The following is a 27,283-nucleotide window of genomic DNA, read 5'->3' on the forward strand; positions in this document are numbered from 1 at the left end:
TACTCCTATCTGCACACACTTTGCTTCTAATTCTATTTATGTAATGAGATTAGCCATGTTACCACAACAGGAAAAGGCAAGGCTCAAGTCAGTTAGAACTGACTGAACTAATCCAATGGAAAAAATTCACAGCCTTGGAATTAGGAACCTTCCACTGCCAAGCTATCAAACCTATCTCCACCGTAGGCCACTCTCTTGCCTTAAGCACTGGATAACTAATGAGGAAAACCAAAAGCTGCTAAGAGAAGACTGGAAGAGAAAGGGTAGTAAAGTCTACAGGGAGGCACAAAAGATCATGAAAAATGGTCCCAAGTAATAATGTATGAGAAAAGATCTTAAGAAGTAAATGAGCTTTCATTATAAAATTTATAAAACTGGTTAAATTATAGAAAAAAGGAACAGATTCCAAACAGATTCCATCACATCAACATGGTTCCCCGGCTGCCTCCAGGCAGTGTCTGTGCCTCTGTACAAACCAGAGGCTGCAGGGGCCTGCACAGCTGGAGATGCCTGCAGGCAGATGTGCGCGGTCCTGCTGGAGAGTGACGGAGATACGGCTGGAAGAGTTTGTCTTAGTGGAATTAGCATTTTCCAACTCAACCAAGCTCAAAACGACAACTAGCTTCAGTTTTATTCGGTCCTCTCTTCCTGCCCCTGTGAGCTGCCAATCCTAATGATTTTCTCTCTCTCAGGTTTTAGAATATACTTCCATTTCTGGTACCACTGAATAAAGGACAAAACATGTGGTATATACAAACTTGACACCCAGCTATCCTTCTTTCTACTTAATTTCTGATTCTTAATTATAATTTCCGAATACCAAAACTCAGATAAATGAGGAGTTATTCTAAATAGGCTCATTTCAATTGCTCATGAAATTAGATGAGAAAACATAAAAAAAAAACTTGTTACTCCAAGAAGAATTAAAAAAGGAAAATTCCAGAAAGCAAAAAAACAATCCATGTAAAACTCTGAGTCTCAAAAGCAATGGTGTTCTTATTTTTAAAATGTGTGTATTAAGAAATGTTAAACATCTACTGGTTGTTTAAACATACATGAGCTAAATATTAGTGTTAACACTTATGCTTATACAAATACTTACAAATCTAGAGGAGTTGTCATTCCTTACAGTCTTGGCATTTCCAAAGGCTAGTAAGAAAGAAATTGATGCATAGTTAAAGTTGACAGAAAATAATTTCAAGCAGAAAAATAAAACAAATATAATATTTGGAATTTATAAATCCTAGAAAATATAACTTGTAGCAGTGACATTTCTGTCTAAAATTTCCACAGAAGCATACTTAACAAAAGTATACTAAAGCTTCTGTGTCTTGTTAAGTTCATAAAAAAAGAATCATTCCTATGACTCATGGAATATTTTTCAAGTATTACTGTAAACTTAACCTTGTTTGATTCAGGACTTTTTAACTGTTTGACAGTAGTCACTTAAGTAGCTAGCAAGCAAAGCCTGTATGCTCTTCCACCATTCTCATCAGTGAATAAGGTTACTTCAGAGATAACTACTACTTAATATCACTAAAAGTTTTGCAGAACTTGATGAGGTTTCCAGATGAAACAGGCCGGAGAATCTTTAAATTGTTTAAATTATTTTAAGTAAAGCTATTTAAATGTGATTAAATATATAACAGAAAAAGAGATTTGAAAACTAACATCATTGCCAATAGGCTAAACATGCTACGCAGTTTCATCAGTTTATGCCCATCAGACCTAGGTGAAACTTTCTAGAATATAAAGAAAACCAAATTGGCCCACGATTTAAACTCTAACCCCCACTGCTAAAGAGCCAGGACCTCCCACACGACCCCCTTTTAAATGAGGGCACAGAAGGACCATACGTTGATGCCACCCAGGCAGAGCATTCCTGTTTAATACAGGTAGTCCAGTGTCATAAGGGAAAAGAAATCATTTCACCAAGCCTGTGCATAAAATAGGGGCAGTTAATCTGGGCCATGGTAGCAAAGGATTAAGTAGAATAAATCTAAGTCATGGACACAGAGGGGAATCCCTGTTTGATGCTTTGAAAGCCCAGGGCATCTTAAGCTTCAATGTGCAAACCTATTGCCTAGAGATCTTGCTCAGGTGCAGAGTTTGGTTCAGTGGGTCTAAAGATGCGCATGAAATTCTGCATTTCTGCCAAATCCCTAAGGCTGTTTACCAGGGTCCACTGCAGCTAGCAAGGACTGAAGACACAATGATGTGATGAACAGGAATGAACCTTTAGATTAAGAGACCAGGCATCAAATCCCTGGAAGCCTCCAAAACTTCATTAAATTAAATGAAGAGAACATGATTAGAGTAGCAAGAGCATAAGTGATAACTGAAGGCGAAAAGCTAGTCCAAGCTTTGAAAGCAATCACTAGACCAGGCAATGAAGTGTGTGTTTTAAATTGAAGTTCACTCTGTAAATTCAGTAGCCAAACCTGATTTGTTATACTTCATATTAGCTGGCTTTTTAAATGTTTTTCATTAAAAAAATACTAATTGGCTCCTCCTCAGTTAAGACAAAATTTACTAAGTCAACATAGGGAAAGTTCCTTATACCAGGAATGGGTATGGTTTGGTAGTTCCCTGACACCAAATTCTCTCTTTAAATCAAAATAAATTGAGATGTTCTATTGAATGAGGAAACCTGCACACAGGAAATACTCAAAAAAGGATGCTTGCTGTAGAAGTTCACATTTTTATCCTATGTCTACCTCCAGGTAAAGGGCTTTAATAAGTGCAATCTTGAGAATGGTGAGCGTTGACCTAGTTACCATTAGGACCATGACATTTTTGGGTGTATTTTCACAGGCTAGTTTTCTCTGGTGGGTGAGAACATGTAAGGGTGCCAAGTTAACTAACTTGCACAACCCCAAAGTCCAACTCGAGATGCCAACACATAAAAGACAGTTTGTTGTGGCTTGAAGGTCAAGGGCAAGTGAAGGAATTGCTTCAAAAAAACTTTATTCAGCGCACCATTTGCAGGCCATAAACCATCTTTTCATCAAACAAATCTGAGTTGCACATTACTAGCTCTAAATACTAAAGACTTGTATTGTGAGCCACAGAATCAAAAAACAAGTGTTCCATTATAGAACACTTGAGACACATTCCTCAATTGTTTTTTCAAGTTCATTGTTCTAAATGTTCATTTACAGTAGCAGCTCCAGTTGAAAAGTAAAGCATTCCCATAAAAGATAATGCATGCCCACAGTAGACATTTCTTCTATTTCCTGCACTGGGGCCCAGCTTCAAATACCATCGAATAAAGGGCCAGATTCTAACCCCAGATGCGAACTACAGCATCCCACAGTACTTCTCCTTTAGATCAGGGCATTCTTAAAATAAACACATGCAGAAATACAACACATGGCTAGCACCCCAACTTAAAAGCAAAAGACAGAAACAAAAAAACCAAATACTGGAATAAAATGAATATATAGCACTTTCTAAAATAGCTTAATAGCTTTTGTATGTGTTAAGGTGCTGAGGGAAAGAAAGATCAATAACAATGTAATAGATGTCTTAGTCTTTGCTTTTCACAAAGTTAAAGTACTTTTGTGACTCTTATTCCACTATCCGTGGAATAAAGGTGCATGGTATCTCCTTGTAATAAACTAGAAGGAGAGGACTAGGCCTGACGATGGGCAGAGGTCTGTCCCTTCACACTGTGGGGTATCACCCCAATCCAAAGCAGCTCCGCACTAATCTACATGAGATCTTGACTTTACATGGCTTTGAACGAAGGGTTAAACCAAACTTCTCTCCTAGACCAGAGATTCTAACCAGGAGTGGCTTTAAACCTACATCTGGCAATGTCTGGAGATATTTTTAGTGGTAACAACAAGGGACCTGGTTGGGGGTGGGGGGGAGGGGTTAGAGGCCACGGATGCTGCCAAACCACCTACAGCCCCCAACAGACCAGCCCCCCACAACGAAGACTTATCCAGTCAAAATATCAGTAGTGCCAAAGTTGAGAAACCCTACGTTATCCCAACAACTGTGTTAAATGACAATAAAGACATGTTTCTAAAGCAACATTAAGGACTTTGATTTGCCGTTTTCGAAATAAACGATAGTTTATGCCAATGGTTTATGCCAACCCCGATAGCATTAAGGGGACTCACTTCAGACATTGTTTCCTGATGGCATTATGGACTGAATGTTTGTATGTCGCGACCCCCCACCCCCCAAAATTCCTGCATTGAGGCTGTAACCCCAATGTGACCATATACGAAGATGGGGACTCTAGGAGGTAATTAGGGTTGGATGATATCATAAGCCAGCCAGGTTCCTCCCCCAACCACCTCCATGCACAAAGAAGAGGCCATGGGAGCACAAAGCAACAAGATGGTGGCCACCTACAAACCAAGAGGCCACAGAAGGAAACCTACCTGGCCAGCACCTTGAACTTGGACTTCTGAGACTCCAGAAGTATGAGAAAATAAATTTCTGTTGTTTAAACCATCCAGTCTATGGTATTTTGCTATGGCAGCCAAGGCTGATGATACAGAGGACCAGCCATAGAATCTGAGCTCTGTAGTCAGGTTTAAGCTTTCTGTGGCCCTGAACACACTGGCCCTTAGATGTTTCTCTGGCATAGCCTTGATTTCCCTGACAACAGAAATAAGCTGCCACATGTGTTACCCTGCATAATTAAACAGCACTCAGCTCCCACTGCTCTTTGCCACCAAGTTTTTTATAGACATCAAGACAAATGCAAATATCAGTTGATTATTTTAAGTAAAACTGGAGGGGTTCAAATTATAACTGAAAGGGAAAATATAATATAAGTGGAAAAGCTCCTTTTATATGAGTAAACTGTTCCCTCCTTTAAGCACTAAAGCCAACAGTTCTTAGGATGCAGGTCATTTGCTCGGCAGGCCTGGGCCTGAATCTCTTCTTTCCACTTCCCTCCCAACCCATGTCCCCAAGGGCTGGATACACCAGGTATCCAAAGTGCTCTGAAAACTGGATCTACTGCTCCAGTCACACCGACCCAATATACACAGAAAATCCTACCTTCCAGGACTGGGTTGGACTGTAAAAGCTGTTCTTTGACTTGATTAACTTCTGCTCCTTTTCCACAAACAGCTGCTACATAGGACATAACAAGCTTGCTGGCCTCTGTGGACGAAAACAAAATAAATTAAGCAGATTTTTTTTTTTTTTTTTAATTTGAAGGGAAGAAATTGGGAGGATAAGACCCACTAACAGTGTTTTCAAATGCCTTTATACCTGAGAGTAAGAATGTTTTGGAAGTCCTTAGAGATATTTGTCCTGCCCTGGCTGATGTGCCTCAGTGGACTGAGTGCCAACCAAGAGGTCACTGGTTCAATTCCTAGTCAGGGCACATGCCTGCGTGTGGGCCAGATCCCCCATTGGGGGCATGCAAGAGGCAGCCAATCAATGCATCTCTTACGCATGAGGTTTCTCTCCCTCTCTTTCTCCTTCCTTTCCCCTCTTAAATAAACTTTAAAAAACTTTTTTAAAAATAAAAATATTTGTCCTTTCTACTCAATGACACATCATTAATTTAGATATAATAGGAATTCTGCTTAATGGTTATCACTGGGCTGCTGAAAAATTTACTGAGTAACATCCCCAACAAAATTCAGGGGAACAATCTTCTTAAGGTCATCATTTACATACAATTACTACATACAATTATACAAGATGATTCAAGCCAAAAATAACTTGATAACATATCTTCACAAAAATATATTTTTAAATTTTAAAAGAATCGTTCTGCTCAAAAATATTTTCGATATCAAATTGGTGTGTGAAGACTAAATTAATTACTCTTCAACTTAATTTAAAAACTAAGCAACAAATGTAAGGATTTGGTAATAAGAAATATAGCCCTTCCAGGGCTCTGTTGTTTATATAGGCTTCACTCGTAACTCTGCAAGGTAACCTCCTAAAAGAAAAGCAGGCGGCCTGTGGCATACCAAACATTCTTGGCTCCAAGGTGGGCAAAATTTGTTTTTCATGGTTTCATCCTTCTGTATTTATCAACCCATGTCCCCTCTGAGCACCTGTCTCCTAGAACCTGATCCTTTTAATACTGAGTTCCAAGGAATGTGAATAGCTAATCAGGGAAAATGAGGTCTAACATCCGATGAATGGGGGGAGGGCACAGCAAGTTAGATGAAGTGAAACAGGTTTCCTTTTTAAAGGGCTTCTTGGAGGACCGTGTGCATTATGGAACTCGGGAAAAGGATCTAGAATGTCGCGTTTCCCACACTGATTTGCCAAGGGAATGTGCTTCTCATTGGGCTGTTCTTGTTCTAATGCTCCACTAATTAAATGTTGGCGGAATAAAACATCTGCCCTGAGTTGACCAGTCAAGAAAAGGAAACCGGTCACCCCAAATCTTACTCTCCCTTAAGTCCTTGCTCTGGTAGCACCGTCTGAGAGCAGGATTCTTGGCCGGGTGTGAGTGACAGTACCTGTACCTTTAAGTATAAGGGGGCAAATCTCAACACTGCCATTTCTCTTGCAAAGACCTGCAGGTGGCTTCCAGCCCCAATTCCCACTGTTAAAGAAATAATCAATGGACAGCTGGAATGCCACCTTGGGCACACTGCCTAAATAGCTGCTTTAGGCAGCGATTTTCAACCTTTTTCATCTCATGGCACATATAAACCAATTACTAAAATTTTTGGCACACAAAAAACATTTTTTTGCCAATCTGACCAAAAAAAAAAAAAAAAAGGTACAATTTGATTGAGTTATCAAAATAATAATAGTAATTACCTACCCTTTTTGCTCCAAAGTGACTTTGACTTTTTAAGAAATTATGTGCTTATACTTGTATATAAGGATTGCTGGTACCAAGAATAAACCAATCAGACTCAATCTCATTATATGATGTGCTCAATAAGATGCAACTCTGCATAAGACCTACATATTTGTGGCTCAAGACAAGGCATTCACACTAGATGGCTACTGTTGTGTTGGCTGTTGTCACTTTTTTATGTGATGATCTAACAGAAAAGAGGTCAGTGCCCCTGACTAAATAGTCAAGTACTGCATGTTTCAAAAATTCTTGTGGTATATCGGTTGAAAATTGCTGCTTTAGGGCCTCTGAGCAAACCCAAAGTAACCAACAGGAGCCAATGAGCACCAAGAATCTATTCAGGTCACATAAAGTTCTCAAGGCCCAAGCTGACCACTTCTGGAGTGCTAGCAAATAGGGGAAGTAAGCAGCCTTATGGAGCCCCGAGAACCATGGAGGGAGACTGACTTCTTCAACAACTGGAGTTAGGGCTTCCTGCAATGTGCTTTGTGGGTACTGCAATGGGTCCAAACAGATTATCTGGTGGTCTGCGATGGCTGATTTCTGCTGTTTACTTTTAAAGACTAACTATTGCCATTCCACTGGTGTTAAAATGTATTCTACCTTACATCATTTACTAATTTTTATGACAGATTTTATATTGTACCCATTTGAGAATCCTATAAATCCTATGGCTTCATTAAACTGCTAATGAAACTGTTGCTGATTATAATTTTTAGAAAAGCCCTGGCTGGTGTGGCTTAACAGATTAAGCGCCGGCCTGCAAACCAAAGGGTCGCCTGTTTGATTCCCAGTCAGGGCACATGTCTGGGCTGCGGGCCAGGTCCCCAGTTGGGGGTGTACAAGAGGCTACCACACATTGATGTTTCTCTCCCTCTTTATCCCTCCCTTGCCCTCTCTCTAAAAATAAATAAAATCTTAAAAAAAAAAGTCTATAACCAAGAAATGTCAGTCTTGTCATCTTTGCAATGCCCTTCCTGCAAAGGTCATTGTCCTTTAACACCTCCATTGTATAAAGGTCCTGAACTACATTTTCCATTGTTCTCGGGGTTTATTTAAAAGCTGGTAAATTATATGTACTTAATCCTGTTGCTCAGTTCAGGCTGATTTGACCTCAGCTATGGATGAAGAGTTTCTAGTCTATCACTTTTTTAAATTTTTTTGATCTTGATGCCACATATCCCTCTGAACTTTCAGTTTTCCCTCAGAAGTTTCAGTTCGGACCTACTAGTCTGAACTGAAACTCTTCTTGTGGTTACAAGATTTTTCTGTCTAGGCTTCCTCACTTTCAAGGTCAGGTACGGCTGCCTTCCCAGTCAATTCCGAACATCCACTGATAGCTGGCCTCCACCTCTCCTGAATCACCTCACATTCCAAATCTGTAGCGTGGCCTTTGAAGCAACCTCCAGAATCTCTCTCTCTCTCTGTCCTGCTTTCTCAGCAGCATTCCCTGCTCCCCATCCCCACCTACATCTGCACATGGGTTATATATATTCTTCTATGTTTACATGAACTTTTGGCTTATCTTTCTTCCCATGATACTATTAGAAGACGGAAAGCATTTATAGGCAAAATAACTGTCCCAGATAGTAGAAAATACACACACACAGGGAAGAAAATAAGTTTTCTTTTAGGTAAATTAAAAAATATTAATAGTCCAGGTTAGGCTGTTCATTTATTTCAGTGACTATAGATCTCACTATAGCCTTGAGCTTCCAACTTCAGATACATAACCACACTGAGTTCTCTGGAATTCTCTTCTGGGCCAGGATGACTCCAGGGACAAAATGACAAGGGGTGGGGGTGCAGGGGTCAACCAAGAATCAGAACTTTCTGGTGGCTGCTAGAATTAAATTGGCCTCTCAGAGACTTTTTAATGGGCAGTATTAAATAGAAACAAGTTCTCTCAGGGTCAACTCTGTTTTTTTCTTCCTTCTTTTTTTTTTTAAAAAAAGGGCCTCAGGAAATGATCTTTTGTAATTTGAATTTGACCTGTATCATCTGGTTGTTAAATTGTACATAAATATAAACTCACAATATCTACTGAGATATAAAGACATGTTAACTTAAACTGAAATTAAGAATCACTTTTATTAACTTCAAATAATTTAAATAATTGAGATAATTTTTAAATATTGTCAAAATACTTATATCTAAGTTATTAAAAAGTTTCTGTGTTTGGATTCTGAACTACCTTCAAGAATTCCAATACTGGGCTCATTTTAATAATTTATTTTTAGAAGTTGGGATTAAGAGTAATTTTTTCCAAAAAAGTCTCGTTGTCTGAAAGACAACTCATAATTTTTTATCTTAAGTAATTCGTGAGATATTCATTTCTTTAGAGAAATAAGTAAACCAGTAAGAATAAGTTGCAAGACCCAATATAGTTTAAAGGAGTGTTTTCATAATGATATTTCACCATGTTGGAAACAGGAAATAATAGTTATAAAGCTTTCTGCTTTACTTCCTTTTGGTTCTTCTGTACTAAAGTTCAAATAAATTGGAACCTTTATTTAAATGTTTAGGTATTTATCCAGATCAATACTTTATGTAATAATATATATGAATAAAAAGTATTATATTTCTGAGAATCAATTATCATCTTCCATATTTCCAAGTCTAGTTTTTGAATTATATTGAATATTACATCGGCCAATTAAACATGACTTTGACAATCACAGCATAATATTGTAAGCATTTTCCAAAACAGTGCTTTCGAGTAGACTGTGACTACATTAACCCAGTAATCATATTCTCAAAGACAATGTCTTTCTCTTATACTGTAAAGGTATAAAGTGATTCTATTTGAGACAAAAAAGTGTACTCTTTGTGTGCTCAAAAATCTGAAAAGCACTGCCATTTTAGACATAACACTGACATTTAAAATTGGCAAAAGGGGAAAGGGATTACAAAGTACAAACTTCCAGTTATAAAATAAGTCATGGGGGATGGAAGTTAAAAGTGGGGGAGGGGGCAAAACGTAACAGCATCACTCAGAATCAATTCTTAGTTCATCATTTTCTCTAACTCAGATACTTTACATATGTAGATTTACATACAAATGTTTAAATATAACTTGAATCCTAAAATTCAGCAATAGTCAAACAAACAAAATATGAAGTCGTTGAAGTCAAAATCTCTTCTCACTAGGAAATGGTAGAACCTGTAAGGTTTCACAGATATTCTGCACTAACAGACAAGTGTCCTGTAACAAAATATTACTAGATTAGAATATCTAGATCAGAGTTCATTTCCATAAACGATGGAAAGGGGTTATAGTGATAGTTTATAATTCTGGGGATTTTAAATTGCTGTTAAGGGTAGAATTATAACTAATTTTACTCTATATTTTCTGGTACTTTGTATTAGGCTGTGAATAATATGTTCTTATGTAATTATTACATAATCATATTATTGTATAATATTTTTTATGAAAAAAAGCATTTTGAAATAGCAGTAGGTGAATGAGAAATGTAAAATGAACATTTCAATGAGTCATTTGTAACCATGAAGACAAAAGAATGGGAATCTCACTGCTAAGGTTATCAAAACCTGTGCACGTTACCTGAACAAGCTTCACATGGATTCAATTACTATGTCAAAAACAAAACAGGTGCGAATAGAAGCACAGCTCATTCTGAGTTCTCTTCACAGAGCTGCTCATAAATTTATCCAAGGAGTAACAGGTACCCATGTATGCATTCATAGATACATGCAATATTTTTATAAGACTTACATGATCTAGGTCAGACAGCATATAGCAACAACTACACATTTACACATACACACATAATGATATATTTATCTGCATCTACACCTTTCTATTTCCTTGGTAAAGATACCCAAGTTTTTGTAAGGGACTAAGTTTACATAGGTCTGGTGGTCCAGTGACCTAAAGAACGAGACTACCTAAATCAACGAGGCTCCGTTTGTGTACAATGAAACTAGGACGGGGCAACATTTAAGAACAGCCTTTTTAGCAATCCTGAGTCTGCAGTGCTGCAAAATAGCCCAGCTACAGCACATCCAGACTAAACTGACAGGCAGCTGCAAGCTGCTCCATTCATCGTGCAAAGAGCATGGGTCTTGCAACGAGAAACGCAGCCTCTATTCCAAAAGGAGTCATGAATGGCAATGTTTTTATTGAAATACACCTATATAGAAGTGGCTTTGCTTCTGGAAGATGGCCCCCCAAAATCTGATAATTCATTTAAAACATGCAGGTCAAAAATAGCCTTTCTCACATGGGGAAGAAACAAAACAAAAGCTCACACATCTTGGCCTTCAGTTTGCTTAGCTATCGTGCTTCAATGTGGATATATTCAGCGTTCTGAAACATTCATCAATGCTGAGGCTACATTAAGTCAGCAACATCTCTGTCACTGACAGAGTGAGAGAACTACCACACATGCGAAGCAGCACAAGGTCACTTGGGGTTCAGAACTAAAGGTCTTAATGAGCAAGGCAGGCTTCGTAACTCTTTAAGCAGATGGCTGAAGAGTTCCTAGAAACTGATGTAACTGTAAAATTAGAAACCAAATAATTTATAATGTTTTCTCTTGTCAGGATCCTCTTCTCAGACTCAAAGACTTACTCTGATGTCTCTGGAATAGCACACGGATGAGTTCCCTCATGGCCTGTTGCCCTGCCCCCATTGGTGCTCACACGGGTCTCTACAAATTGTTTGTATCCACAGCAGTAAATTGTGAGTTCACTGCCGAGGGCTACTTGGGTGCTATTATGAGACATAATGAATTTTTTATTTAGCACAGCAGCAATGAAATAAACAGAGACCCAAAGAATTCAAAAAGTTCACACCTCTTCGAGTATCCACATTACATAACCCTGCAGTATAAGAGTGTCTCCGATATTTAGGACCAATAACATTGTCATCTACCAAAAGGGACTTACCACTTAGTTAAATTATCACTTCTTATAAAATAAGCCCACTGATACCACATTTAAGCAATTAAGTAAGGATTGTTATTGAAAAGAGATATTATATGTGAAGTACACAGCACATTCTTGGCCCTCAATAAATGTTAGCTCTCTTCTATCACTTATTTACTAACCCAAAAGTTTAGTAACTACATGTACTCAAAAAACAATGTTAGTGAATAAGAAAATGTGGTATCTCAAAAATGGCCTGACCTCCCTCTTGCCCAAAGAAATGAGATTAATCCCCCTCTCCAACTTCCACAGCCATCTCTATATAATCTCCCATCATTTTATTTCCCCATAAATAATCTCCATGTAACAGAGATATCAAACACACCTAAATACAATGCTTTGCTCAAATTTACAGTCAAATACAATTAAAATCATCAAAAATTTGAAGCATCTTTTCTACCGCTGCTTTTAAAAATGAAAAAAAAAAAGTAGAAAAAGATGGGAATGAGCAAGGAAAACGCTAAACATCCTGGGGACAGAGAAGGAGGAGATGCTGTTGGGATCTATAACTGAAAAAGAAGGACTTAGCAGCTACAAAGAGTCTAGTTGAGTGAATACTTAAAAACAGCAGCTCTCAGGAGGAGTGGCCACCTCCAGCCCCAGGAGGTTCAGTGGCAAAGGACAACTGAAGCATCGCAAATTCTAGGAATGGCAGCAGCTCAAAACTAAGCCACACTCCAAATGACCTTTAGGCAGTGCTAGTCAATGTATGTATGGTCCAAGGACCCACACTACTCAAAGTCTGTCAGTCCACAGACTGTTAATATTCTATACATGAGAGTGGGCTTTTAGAAGTTTTTGTAGTAATTTGGTAATTGGCCTGTTGAAACTAAAACAAAAAAAATTAGAGATTGAATTTGTCTTCTTTTATTTCATTTTTCTGGTGTGCATCAGCAACAGATTTGGGGAAGGCAGAACCCAGCGCTTTGCAGCGGAAAGTCTGGAAGTGCGGTTCTTCGGTGCCCTCCTCCAGCAGCCGGCCTGCCGGAAGCAGCACCTGGCCTTGCCTGCTGTTAAGAGAACGGCTCTACCAGGGAGAGGGGGACGGCCCAAAGAAGCCACTCGCCATCATCCAGCTTACGACAGAGGGCAGAGTATCCCAGGAAGGACTCACTCCAGGGAAAATAAGAGGGAGAAAAGGATTTCAAGTAGTGAATGGGACACTGAAGTCAATAGGACAAGTAATTAAGTAGAAAAATATCGAGAGGAAAACAGCTACAGAAAAGAACGAACTCCATGTCACTAGACTGCCACCAAGGAATGAAGTGGTTTTGTTTTTGTTTTCCTCACAGAGGAATGAACGCCAACCTTCTGACAGTACCGGCAACCTCCACTCAGGAGGAGTGCAGGAGCGCACCAGGACACGGATCCACATGCCACGAGCCAGCGTGTGGTTTCCACTCTCTGAGCCGCAGCAGGTCACACACTGACACCGCGAATTAGTGGGTGTGCTGTCTTCCTGAAGCACATGTTCCAAAGGGGATGAAGAACTTGCCGAGAGGAATCAAACCAGTGACCACAACCCCCATCTGATGACTCACTTAGGAAAAAATTGATACAATCAAACCCTCAGAAAGTACAGGGTGAGGCAAAGGTAGGTTTATTGTCGTGAGTACATGAAACACAGTTTATTCTTGTATTATTATTTATTAATTATTGTTATTATTTTCCAAACAACGGTAAACCTATTTTTGCCCCACGCTGTATATCTTTAGTTATGATGAAGAATGAGTAAAAACCTAAAAAAATCAATAGGCTTAGGAGTATTTTCATCTCTTCTCTTATGCATAAACAAAAAGAAAAAATAGGCTTGTAGAAACAGTTAAAAGGATTGGGTAGGTGGTATGACATTCACCACCCATACAAATGCCAATATGTCAAGGGACACAAGTTTTTAACTTGCTTTGTTTCCATTTTCATTGGTCAACTTGGAAACAAACAAGTAGTGGTACTGCTGCAAAGAATTAATACTGTTTCATAAGAAAGAACTGGTCAGTGACAGAAAACGGGCAAAAACTTTCTCCTAAGACACTAGTGTCCTCTTAAAATTCCTAGTGGGGGAGAAAAAGAGTTCTGAACAGCCAAAAATATCACAAATTTCTGAGGAAATACAAGTAAGGGCTCATATCCAGAGATTCAGATGAATGACTAAAAAGGGATGGGCAACTCTAAATAATGAAACATTGCCTATATATAATAAAGAATAAGGCTTTTAATGAAAAGTAAAGTGAGAGGCAATTATTGAGGGAAAGAAAAGCATGAGGGGAAGGTGCAGAAACAGGAGATAGATCATGGGGAACCTCGAGAAATAAGCCCACTCAGTTTTGCTTTTTTAAAAAATATATAATTAAAAGTTGCTAAGAGAATAAATCTTAAAAGATCCCACATATACAAACACAAAGAGGTAAATCTTGAACGTCACCCACACACAAGGTAACTGTGTGAGGTGGTGAATGTGGTAAGTAACCTTGTTGTGGCAAGCATTTTATGATACAAACATGTATCAAATCATTACATGGTACACCTTAAACTTACACAAAGTTATATGTCAATTATATCTCAATAAAGCCAAGGGCATCAACCAGTGCTCATGTCTACAGATCATTCTGGTGTCTCTGAACAGGGCCTGTAGGTAGTAGCATCAGGGGGAAGGGAGAGACCAGTTAGATATACTACAAACAGCATTCAAGGGAAACAATGGTTGGTGGCTTGGACTAGAGTCTCCATGTGGGCACAATGAAAAAAAGAAACAACTTGGCAGGAGATATTCTAGAGGTAGGACTGAGAACGTTAGAAAATGGATTTCATGGGCGAGAGACAGGAAATGAAAAAAATCAAGGATGACTTATGCTTCCAGCTCAAGAAATTAGGTGGACTGGTGGCCCTGTTTATTGAGACCATCAAATCTGGATAGGAGGGTAAAGAGAAAAATCAAACTGGGATGATCCCAGCGTATTATGATCTGTATGACCAATGCATCAGGCTGCCTTACAAAGCAGCGAGCCCTCCATCACTACAAAAGAGGGAGTTTGCCTATCCCTGGGGAGGACCCCACACTAGATGGTCTATAACTAAAATCACATCCTACGATATGCGACTATGCTGTCTGTTATATACCTTAGAGTCTCACATGCCAGTCTTTTCCCTCCATTTCTGCCCATCCAGGGCCTGGAACCTGCACAACTTTGCACAGACAGTGTACTATGTCTCCAAAGGGCTCCCAGAAGGGAGCTGGACTTGCTTATCTAACAGTTCTGTCTTTAGCTACATTGAGGGTAAAGAGAAGGTATTCCTTAAGAAAGAGGAGGAAGGAACAGGGTACAAGGAAAAGCCGTTTCAAAGCAAAGAGTGAGATTTTAAACAAAATGGATTCAGTCAGTTGACTGAATCATCCGTGAGGGGATCATTGGGAAATCAAGGTTATTAATCTGATAACTAACTAGCCAAGAAAGTGGAAACATTTAAATCCCACTCTGGCAAACTAGTATAAATGACCAATTATCAGAGTTTTTGCTATAACACAAGAACATTTTGTAAATAAGTCACAGGGATATAATGTACAGCAGAGGGGATGCAATCAATAATACCACAATAACTGTATTATGGTCACTACTGAGGGTGACTAGACATATCGAGGCAATCACATCATAAGGTACATAAAATGTAGAATAACTGTGATGTAAACCTGCAACTAACGTACCATTGTATGTCGACCACGTTTTAATTAAAAAAAAAAAAAAAAGAACATTTTAAAGATGAAACAGTTACGAATATACCATCTCCCTCACCATCTTTCTCCTCCTTTGTGGACTCATCAGCTCTGTCAAGGAAACGCACTGACAGCAGCAGATCTAACCTGTAAAGTTTGGGCTCGAAGAGTGCGGCTCTTTAGATATTTTCCAGGTAGCTGGGCACTCGGTGTAAAATCACGTCCTCACTCAAGCACAAGGGAAAAGGTTTAATCCCTCCATTGGGGGTTTGGTTTACAGGGAGGGTGCCAGTCCATCTAAAAATATATACAAAAATCTCAATTCTTTAGGCTTCAGAGGAAAACTTCTCTAGAGTGGAATTCCACATTTTCCTGGTGCCGTCCCTCACTTTTGAGCAGGGAGAAGCTGAGGTGGTGGCCTCCCAAAGCCCCAATAATCTGGCATTCTCTAGGGAAGTGGCCAGGACCTCAGTGGCCTCCCTCAAAGGAGCCCCTGGTGGCCCTGCGCAGCTTCAAAATGATGAGCCGCACCTGTCTGCTCTGCTGTGGTCATTCTGTCATTCTGTGCAGCCTTTACCTTCCAGGGGAGAAAGTGAGGCTGTCCAGAAGTGGTCTTACCTGTTTTTCCTGCTCCACTTTCCCCAGTGATGAGAATACACTGGTCTTTATCTTGATCTCGCAGGGATCGGTAGGCTTCATCTGACAGGGCAAAGCTGCAGGAAACAGAAAAAGTCCTTAGAATGAGCTCACTGTTATGTATTTGTCAAATGTAACTACAGGCCCCATAAAGGGCCACTGAGGTGCTTTAGATAGAAAGCTGAGACATCTCAATTTATTTCCTTCAAATTTTTAAGTAAATAAACCATCCATCCTTTGTAGCACGTGATACCTTTTCTCTGTGTATTTTCAATGAAGCAAAATGGTAGTGATTTATTGTACTCTAAATAAAGCAATGCTTTATTTAACACACATGCTATACTTACAGCTGAGTTTATTAAAATCTAGGCAACCCAAGAACCAAGGAGGAAAATATTACATCACATGCCCACAACTGGGTAATACTGAGATTTTTCAGGACAATACACTGGAGTTTCAAATGATGAGAAAAAAAAAAAATCTGTTCCAACATTAGAAAAACAGTATCAAATACCAAATAGCCGATATTACCATCACTAAGCTAAATACAGAGAACTACTGCCTTCACAAACGACTGAAATTGTAAGGTCCAGAGGCAAATGGCACCATGGGTTGCCATGGTTCTTGTTCCATCCCAGCCACTCAAGCTTCTCACTGTGCCCTACGATGGCAAAGGCCTCTCCTATCAAGTTAGGCCAGGCCAGGCCACATGTTGACCCTTCCCTCCTCAAAGTTTACTAATAGCATGAATTTTGCTCCCTCTAGCTTAACTGAAAAATAATTTTGATAATATGATAATGTATTTATTTAATTAGGTAAAATTCCTCTTCTACTTAATTTATCAGTACTTACTGATAGTCTACCTTGTGTAGAGAACATGCTACAAAGATAAAGATAATTAAGACTCATCCCGTCCTTCCTGAGTTCTCAGTCAAAAGCAGTAAAGAAAGATACAGAGAGAAAATGGCAACCAGCAAGACAAGTGCAACGATAAAGATTATGTGCAAAATATTACAGCACCTGACAGGGACCTCAAGAATCTTAGAAGGTGGGAAAGAATTCATTTGCAACACGATGGGCTTTTAGGTGAAAATGAAAGTGAGGTTCAGAGCAGTTTTAAGTTGCCGGAAGGCACACATATGTGAGGGACACAAGCGCCCAAGAGAAGACTAGAGATGATAGGGAGCCCCACGCCAGGGCTGTGGGCAGGGGAGTGGCACAGGGGCACAGTAATCAGATGCACCGGCACTGCCCCCAAGCACTTCACATTCACTCATTTTTAGAAATGACACCTACTAAAAATAAATTATTATCAATTCCATCAACATGATGGAAGCAAGAAGTGAGATAACACTGCCCTGTCGCCGAGTGGAGCCAGAACCCACCCCACTCTCGACCGTGGGTCTACACCACCTCTGCATCTGGGCCCATCGCCGGGCCACTGGGCGCCCGTGAGGAAAACCTGTCTGGAGGCAGGAAGGGCTGGGGGTACAGGAAGAGTTTAACTCTGGCCGACCAGACGACAGAGCGCCCTTCAATCGAGGACTCTGACTTTCCTTCAGAACATGTGTGGAGCCCTTAACATCAACAACTTACTAGAACCTTCAATACAGCAGGAGCTGAGCGAAGTGCTCTTGTATTTATAATGAGATTTACCCTTAAATCACTCCGTGAAGTCAGTGTTAGCCCCCTTAAAGGAAATGATCCAAGGCTGAAAGGTGACATGAGATGCCCACATTCTCTCCTCTGGATGGTCATAACCTGCCCTTGGAAATACTGTGTATCACAACTTACCAACTATATGACCTCGCGTCATTTACCCCGGCTGAACTTCGGTTTCTTCACGTACAAAAAGGAAAATGGAGCCACGTGCTTTAGATTAGATGATTAAATAAAAGTGTATGAAAGTACTATAAAGGGATAGAGCCCTCAGGAATGTCTGAAATCTTTCTGTATTCTAAGTGGTTATGCACACTCGGACCCCCTCCCGGAGTGTAAGCTCCTCGGGCACAAGCTTTCCTTCCATCCACAGATCTATGAACAGGAGACGCCGCCAATACCAAATTACGAACAAATGAATTAGTGGATTCTCTCTAAGTATTGCCAAAGTCGCTACTGCAGTGAGCTCCATGAAGTACAATAAACAGGAAATCTAATTCTTCTATGACCTTCATGCAGGGAAGGAAAGCCCTGCGTAGCTTTCTTGTTAGCCTCCCTCCCCTCCCACTCCTTCCACCTCCAGACAATGGTTCGGAGATGCCACTATCACAATCATCACTGGCAAGAAACGCAGGAAAGCACGTTAGGGCATACAAATGAACTTCCCGACCACACACACTCGCCAACCTCTTCATGTGTTGGTTACTTCAGGCCTTTTCCAAGGCTTCTAGGACTACGGTTCAGCTTTACATATTACATTGTTACTAGATCCCAGATGATGCAAAACTACTTCTAACATGGATAACCATGTATGATTGTGTGTACACACACATGCATGCATATGCACACATAGGCTTCAGAAGGTGACAATGACCCTTCCATGGGTGTCCTTTGAGTCAAAACACCAAAGTTGAACATTTAGTTTTTTTTCTTGTCTGTCCAGAAATACTTAATTGTTGTCCCCAAAACTGTGCTGGACTCATCTGTAGAAGAGTATATTTCAACGTAAGATAAAGGCTAACAGAGACTGTTATTCTTTCAGGACCCTATAGAGCTCTGATTCCAAACTGCCATAGAAATGCACCAATTTCAGCACTCAATCGCTGGGAAAACTGGCTTGTACTACTGGCATACCCATCCTAAGCATGGCATGAATGTCCTCATACTTATTTTGTGTGAACACAGACCTTGAGTTCACTGCTTCAAGAAATGACGAAAGGGCGGGCCCAGAACGACGCAAGCCCCTGTCCCAGTCTTGTTCTTTCTCTCTGACAACATCTGCGTGTACCATCACTAAGGCCAACATTTACAACCATAAACTGAAACCACATGCCAGTCCTCCAAACCACTCTGTAATTAAGGAACCTAAATAAATCTTTAGAGAAGTTTTTACTTAAAAACAGTTGTGACCCATATGCTTTGCATTATTTTGTGAACACGTCAGCATTGTTATTTACCACGCACAAAAATGAATGGTTTATTATCATATAATGATGATAACATAAGGGGCAAGCATGGTTTTTATCTTACCACATCAAGAGCATGGTTTTATCCACTTCTTCTGTCCTATAGTTGAGCTCTAAGAATAGACAGACTGACACCGAATGCAAGTCTCCCCTTCATTTCCAGATCAGCTCAACGGCTGTTCATTGAGAACCAAACCATCCCAACACCATGTTTACTGCATGTTTCCAAACAGCTGTACCTATCGCTTTTAGGTTTGAGAAGTTTGGTTCGGGGCTCATCTGTTATTTTCTGTCAGGGCGGAATGCTGGGTTGCACGTTCAAAATTATCTAGCTGGTATTTATGCTCCTCCTCCATCTTATTTCTGTTCAGAATGTTAATCTCCACAGTGGTTCCACTTTCATGGCCATCAAGGGCACCAGCAGGGCTGCTTCCCCCGGACCCTCTGTCCCCCACCCTGCCGCTGTCTTACTAGGTTGATGTCACCTCCACTGCAAAGCAGGAAAGATGATCTGACATCACCACCACGACCTAAAGCTTATGCTCTCCCAGACATGCCCGTATTTTTCAGTCTCTCTGGCTCTCCCTGATGAGTTACAGGAAAAATCATTTGCTAAAGCAGGCTCGTCCATTCTGAGGACTTGCAGTCTGTCATCTCCATTAGCCAAAGCAGTTAACAGAACAAAATCTGTCTCGGGAAACTTCCCTGAATTTAGATAACTGTCTCTACCTTTTGATTTCATGTATTTTTCTTCACAAGCACTCAAAATGGTATCCCCTTTCTTTCAATCTTGACTCCTAAAACACCACTTTCAAGTCACACTAGGGAAATTCTGCTGCGGAATTTAACCCTCCTAAAATAGCGCAGTCTCCAAATTCTCATCCACAATTGAGATCTACAAATCTCCACTATCTCTTTCCATTTCTGCTCTGGTTTAGCCCTAAAAACTGGGTGTTTCTAAAACTAAGTAACAAAAAGAGGTATTTAAAAAAATTCCTAACCTCCAAGTGTTCCGCCCATTTCTAACTTCATATTGAACTCAACCAAGGGCTGACGTAAAAGAATGATGCCAAAGAAAAAGAAAAAGAGAAAAGGAATTACGTGTGGTATCTTTTGCATGGTAACCTTGACAGGTTTTCTTTCTTTGCTTGCTTGTTTGTTTTTAAGGAGAAGCACAATGTTGGCTTTCCTTGTAAAATGCTACTGTAGATGTATGTATATTTAACATTGTCTTTATTATAATTCAGAAAACATTCACCCACTTGAAAAATATCACCTTGATAAATTAGTCTTATGCCCTTCCACCAAATTTTTCTCCTTATCACATCTTAAAGGAAAACTTTAAAAAATTAAGTCTTTATAGTTATTTGGTACAGAAAACTATAATTTTTTATCTTGGAGAATTTATTGTATTCATGTCCTATGCCAATATAAACATGGTAAATTAATATGTTTAGAACAATACAGTCATCTTCTCATAGCAACAACATTGCTAAGCATTCCTAACAATCCAAGCCTTGAAGCAAGGAAAGATTTAAAAAAAAAAAAAAAAAAGTGAGCCTCTCTTCAAAATAAATGGCAATGGTCAAAACATACACTATAAAGTAAAAAGGAAAAAATATGAAACCAAACATAAAGAACAGAACTGAGGAAAGATGGAGGGTAAAAGACCTAAATGGTTGCAAGGTTTCTACATTTTACATAAAGTGGTACAATATTAACTCTAAAAAGATCCCCAAAAGTTAAGAATGTATATTACAATAGCTAGAATAATCATTAGAATAACATACAGAGCTATAACATACAAACTGAAAAATAAAAATGTAATTCTAAAAACAAACAAACAAAAATAATCCAAAAGAAGGCAGAAGAGTGACACGGAAGGAGACCAACAGAAAGTAAATTATTAAATAGTAGACCTAAATTCAACCACATCAATAATTACATTAAATGCTCTAATTAAAAAAGGCAGAGGATGTTAGAATGGACACAAAAGCAAAAGCCGATTAACGCTGCCTGCATGAGTCACACTTAAAATACAAAGACATGGATAGGCTGAAGACAGAAAAAGACATACCATGCAAAAACAATTGGTCCAAAAAACCTACACTGTACTTTTCTCTTTATATGTCTAAAGTCAAGAATGTCCCTAGTGCCATCTCAACATAAGGAAGATGATATGCCGTGGCATAATGTATAGCAGAGTGCAGAGGACACAGTTATCTTTTAAATGAGCTACAATCATTCTTTAAAGAATAGTTTATCAACACTAAGTTTTTTAAGTTCATATACATTCTTCTATCCTAAACATGAGTAGCTACACATTGATTTCTTTTGGCTCCGTAATTGAAAAGGTTTGTTTCTATTGGCTATAAAACAGAAATAATCTCATCAGAGATTAATCATTTTAAGGTGACATCTGTTCTGAAATAACAACAGTGAAACATCAAATAAAGCTCAAAAGTCAGGTTTTAAAAGAGTACATGACCAAAAGTCACAAATGTTTTTCTTCCTTTAGAATTAGATTGGTTTTCTAAAAGCAGACTCCGCAGTATTTTTGTGAAATTTCAGATTGTCTGAGTCAACCTCAATCAATGTATACCAGGTCCTCATTATATTTTAATGGGTTACTCAAAAATATTTTTTAATCTTGACAGTCAAATGCACGTAACCACTAAGATGACAAAAATCCCCTATCTGAATGTTTTGGATAAAATACCTCACATATGTTATAATGTTTTGAGGAACAACAGAAGTCCTGAATAATTAATTAGAATTTACAAAGCTCTTTATTTCTAAAAGTCCCAAACTATTTGCCAATTACAATCCAATACAAACAGCAAAGAACCCATAAAGGGTAATCTTGTTTCAAGATTTTAGAAATTTTATTTATAATCCTTTTGTGAGGAAGAACCTTTGGGGCACACCCAAATCCTTCCAACCTCATGGGCCTGATCATTATCAAAACCCTGCTGGAGTTCCGCAAGGCTACCCAGCGCAGGGCCGGCTGGCTGAGAGTCCCCAGGCCCCGTACACACCCTCCTGCTGGAGACTGAAAGAAAGACAGACCGGCCAGAGGTGACTCTTTTTCAAAGGTGGACTGCAAACGCCAGGTACTGGAGACATGCATTAGGAAGCAGATAAGAGGCTCGGAGAGACTAAATTATGCCAAGAAGGAGATATGAAAGCAGAAAGGAGGAAACATCTGCCTTCAGGGCCTGGAAGCTGCTCTCTGGAATTTAGTAGCACTACCATGCTGCTGAGAACTTCCTCCAGAAATGGTGCCCTGAGCACAAATCACCGCAGGGGGAAAGCCTGCCACAGAGGCACCGTCCTGCTTTGGGCTTGGCAAGCAGTCAAGAGCAAAGAGGCCGAGTGCTGCTATGGGTCTTATCTCACAAATTAACAAAGTGTGAATGGTACTACTATCTTGAATTAATCCCCAATAATGAAAATGGCACAGTCTGTGGAGGCTGCAGGAGAATATCCACAAGGGCGGGGTTCCCAAGGAGCTATGAGACAAGGTCCTCACCACCATGGGCTTTAAGGATGATGATGAAGGGAATCTGTCCTCTAGAAGCTTATAATCTCACAGAAAGACACTTAAGTTCCACCTCCCTCCCCAATAAAGGGAGTGTGAGAAGGTAACTAACACACCAGCCATCTCCTAACAACATTCAGAAAAGGAAAAAATGACTTTTCTTGAGGCAGGCATGTCAGGGAAAGCTGCAAAACCTGAGTCCTGGGGCATGCGCAAGGGCAGAGGCAGGGAAGACACAAAGAGCAAGAAGGAAATTATGTTATTTCCCCTGTCCAGAAATTAACAAAAACACACCTGATTTGAGGAAAAGAACAAAGAGACAATCAGGCTCTTAATTCAAATTCAATAAGCCCGTAAAGTATATTTAGTATCTTTTTTAACAAAAGAATATCAACAATCATCTTTATTACCTGACTCATAAGAATAATAATTACACAGTGTAACACAGTGTTGTAGCCCTTTCTGTTCAAAGTAAATATAATTAAAAACAAATTCGTAACACAATTCTTTCCAATTTGGGGGGGCAATATACCTTATTTCAATTAATTTCATAATTGGTTTTTATTACTTTATTAACGGCAACTAAGTCCTGGAAACATCTATTTCCAAGAGAAGTTACTCCAAAGGCCTTTATAATTTTCCTTAGGACTTAATTTACTCATTAAAGAAAAAAATAATTTCAAGTTCTCAAAATGTTAACTGATTTTTCAGGTAAATGTTGTTTCCTACTGATGTAGAGCCTAAAAATGTGCCACCTTGAGTGCCACTTTGGGTGTCTTTATCTCTGTCTAACTTTAAAAACACAAGTTCTGATCTAAGCTACTTCACTTCCACATCCCAAATAAACTGTTCAGTTAAGGGAGCCTTTCGTGTTTACAACATTCAAATGTAAGCCACTTTGCATCATCTGACTTTGACAGCCCCCAAGTGCCTGCTACTTACACAGGACGCAATAAAGAGGGTCTCAGCTTCCCTCCAGTAGAAGGTGAGACACAGGGATGTTCATCCACACTACAAGGCGCTGCACTGGAGGCCTTGTAGGGCACCGAAGAAGTGCAGAGAAATCTGGCGGTCATCACAGAAGGCACTGCGTGGAGGTGGTATATGAATGGGAACCCCAGGTTACATGCTGCTTCGGGTCATTTTTTAAAAATGCAGAGAACAGGGAGTGGGCAATAGTAAAAGGTTATCAACTTCAAGTTTTGGTCTGTGCTTCCAGCCTCACAGGACTGTGCAGTGGGTGTTTATAAAAGACCCTGTACGGTGTCTGAATGAAGCAGGCACTCGGTTAAGGATTGAAAGGCTAAGCTGGTCTTATAGAACCAAGGTCGCAAATCTATCCACATTTTAGAGAGTGGTATCTGCCACCATTTCATGGAATGGATGCAAAATCCAATGAAATCAACAAATATTAACAAGATGCTGGATTATAAACAGATGCAGAAAAATCTATGTATGTGTAATACACACACACACACACACACGCACGCACGCACGCACGCACACACGCACAGACCACTGTGGATATACCATGGAATGTCTGGGATTGTATATATTATTGTGGAGGAAAGAAAGTCAATTGACAAAATAAAATTAACACTTTCTGGTTATACCTGAATTCATAACATAATGTTGTAAGGGAGGAAACATTTTGGAAATAATTTTAAGAGTATTCACTAACTCAACAAACATACTATGTGCCAGGGAGTGGCAGATAGAACACAAAGGCTATCATCCCTGCCCTAAAGTGCTCAGTCTACAGAAATCATTTACTATATAACTAGACAATAAATGAGTCATTTGAGGACAAGTCACTTGGTCTATGAAGCTTACCAAAAACTAAAAAGCAACAAAACAACAACAAAAAACATTTCCCTAAAGCATGAAAGGGATACTGACATTTGGGGGATGTGTATTTGTGAATTAAAATTTGCTTCTCTTTCTTCCAGGCACCGAGCACCTTTCGAATCCATCCCTTCCTCTTGTCTCCATCACTAGTTTGTTTCTGTTTTTTTTGCCTTAGACAAGTTCCCCATTTCTGACCTGAGCTCCTCATAAAGGAGTTTTCCATCCCCAGGCAGGACACTCTCATAAGCCATCTTGATACAATGCTGTCAAAATCTGGCATTTGTCATTAGCAGGACTCGCCACTCCTAATCCTACCCTTGTTGCAACCAGGTGTAACTTCTTGCTTTCATGTGCCTCTGTAATGAAGTTTTTTCCCCCAAATGTGTTAAAACTCAAAGCAAGTTTGAGTCATTCCTATGCTCCAAAATTATGGTTCCAGGGCGTACTCTGATTGAAGTACAATGCATTATTTTGCTGAAGCACCGGAGAAGTGCTGGAAGCATGTCTGAGGGTTTCCTGGCCAGTCTGGACTTGAAGAAAGGGATCCTAACAAGGCCAGAGGCTCCTTCACTGCCACACACCAGGGTCTAAGAAGCACCTATTCACGAGGTTTGCAAATTCAGGGCACAGACAAAATGCAGAAATCTTCCCTCTGGAATTCCAAACAAAAACCAACTGACTTCTGTTATTACACAACCATATCTATACCTTAATTTTAAAAAGAAACTAAGTGTTTGAAGGGAGGAGATCAAAGGACTGTGAATCAGACCATCAAGCAGAAGTCCCCTAAGAGAACGCACAGGCTCCAGGTTCGGAGTGACTGACCGCGCCCTTCGAGAGACCTGGTGAGGTCAAAGCATGACCACTCCTTATCTGGGGTGTCTTCCAGAAGCTTCCCACTCCCACCCCTCCCTGATCCCCAACCTAGGGAAGGAGCTTCAACAATAAGATGAAGAAGGCTCAAGATGCCAGCAGGTCTGTTCTACACAGTGTCTGGTTACTATTTTTGTGTTCCTTTTTAAAATGTTATAATGTCTGCCTTTAAAAAATGGCTTCAAAGTGGCCACATAAGAATGGGTAAACCAAAAATACCATATGCCACTGGGCCTGCAGGCTGGCTTCCCTGAAATGCTGCTCCTTCTAAAATGCAAACAGGTCACTCCTTCCTGGACAAGTTTCCCTGGCTCTCCACACTACTCTTACCCTGAGGCTGGCCCAGGACGCTAGGCAGGGGATGATGAAACAGCAATGCTGGGAGCTCCTGTTACTGCTAGAGAAGGATTTAATGTTGATACATAAAATGCCCTGATACTTTATGAACATGATACCTGAACAAAGGGGTCAGAAGCAAGGCATAGCACACCGCCACACACAGAAAGCAAAGCTCCAATGTGAACCCAAATACTGAGCACTCAAACATCTGCTTTCAAGTTTTCTTAAGCCACGTCAACGTCTGCAAATTGGGCACAAGATGAGACTTTGCTGAAAATGTCACATACACAGATCACATACATATTTGAGAGAAACACTCAGATCAGCAAGCTAGCAGTTAGCATTTATTACCACCTGCCTGCAGGGTGATAAAGACTTGATCCTTAAAGACCAAACTGAGAAACTAAGAAGTCCTGAAAGGCCTCCTTAGGGGAGGAAGAGAGGCCCAGAGGAGAGCAGGCCCTGCCCCAAGGCGCTCTGCACACCAACACTTGAATCCGGAGGGCTAAGCAGAGTGCGGGGTCTCAGTTCTTTCACATAATACAAGCTCTCTCAGTTCTTTCACATAATACAAGCTCAAGACAAGCTTCTATCTTCAAACAAAATCTTGACCCTAACTTCCTTTATGTAAATCCAGAGTGGTTTTTGGTTACACAGAGAGGCCAAAGCCAGGCAAGCCACTCTGCAGAATCCAATCTCTAGGAGGCCTGTGCTACAGATTACAAAACCAGCAAAGCCCTTCCCCCTCAGGAGCTGGCCCACCGCTCCTGGCTCCCCTTCCCTGCCCGCTCCCCTTCTGGTCCATTGTCCCCTACAGCACCTTCTGCTGGAAAGCCCTCGAGGAGTCCCCTTGCTGTAGAAGTCCCTTGCCTATATATCTACAAAATCTGTGCTTTGATTTTTGAAGACTTTTTTTTTTTTTTTTTGCTTACAGTTTCTCTCCCTTGAGGACAGGAGTCATGATTCATCATCTCAGTGCCTGATACAGTATATGCTCAGAATAAATTTGTGGAATGAATCCTAACACAGTCTTGTCTCCTATTCATGCAAGAAAATTGACAAAAATAATGTACGACATTTTCAAAGTCTATGTTCGTTTACCAACTATTTATAAATAACCAAGTAGGGAAGAAATCTAAACAAATGTTATTCAAATATGCATATGTAAGTGCACATTATGTATTTAAAAAGAAAAAACTCTATGGATTTAAAATACTCAGAGAAGAAAGTTAAAAAGAAATGGGAATCTATTTTAGATCATTGAGCTGAAATTCTTCATTAGGATATTACTAAGTATTCAGCAGTTCTCCCTAAGGCTAGTCTATACAGATTTTATTTGAAGACAAAGGCAAATGATTGCCTGAACTCTTCTGCTTTAGAAAGGCGGTCATTATATTTGCACCTTCGTAGATCTTGAACTTAGAGGTAAGAGCAATTACAGCTATTTCCACAGTTGG

At 39.9% G+C, this 27,283-nt stretch overlaps 1 protein-coding gene across 7 annotated transcripts in view; it reads right to left on the reverse strand.

The window, feature by feature from the left end:
- MYO1B (myosin IB) overlaps positions 1–27,283 on the reverse strand; it is a 163,264-nt gene that overhangs the window by 71,552 nt on the left and 64,429 nt on the right. For all 7 annotated transcript variants that reach the window (XM_054566712.1, XM_054566714.1, XM_054566711.1 and 4 more), the window contains exons 4-6: positions 16,083–16,177; positions 5,026–5,130; positions 1,103–1,149 (exon numbers count right to left, since the gene is read on the reverse strand). In XM_054566712.1, the coding sequence (XP_054422687.1) occupies positions 1,103–1,149; positions 5,026–5,130; positions 16,083–16,177 (247 nt within the window). The remainder of the gene's footprint in view (positions 1–1,102; positions 1,150–5,025; positions 5,131–16,082; positions 16,178–27,283) is intronic.

This window comes from Pteronotus mesoamericanus, unplaced genomic scaffold, assembly GCF_021234165.1.
Source record: "Pteronotus mesoamericanus isolate MK-2021 breed Mesoamerican mustached bat unplaced genomic scaffold, CSHL_Meso_final contig_179, whole genome shotgun sequence".
Taxonomy (NCBI): Eukaryota; Metazoa; Chordata; class Mammalia; order Chiroptera; family Mormoopidae; genus Pteronotus; species Pteronotus mesoamericanus.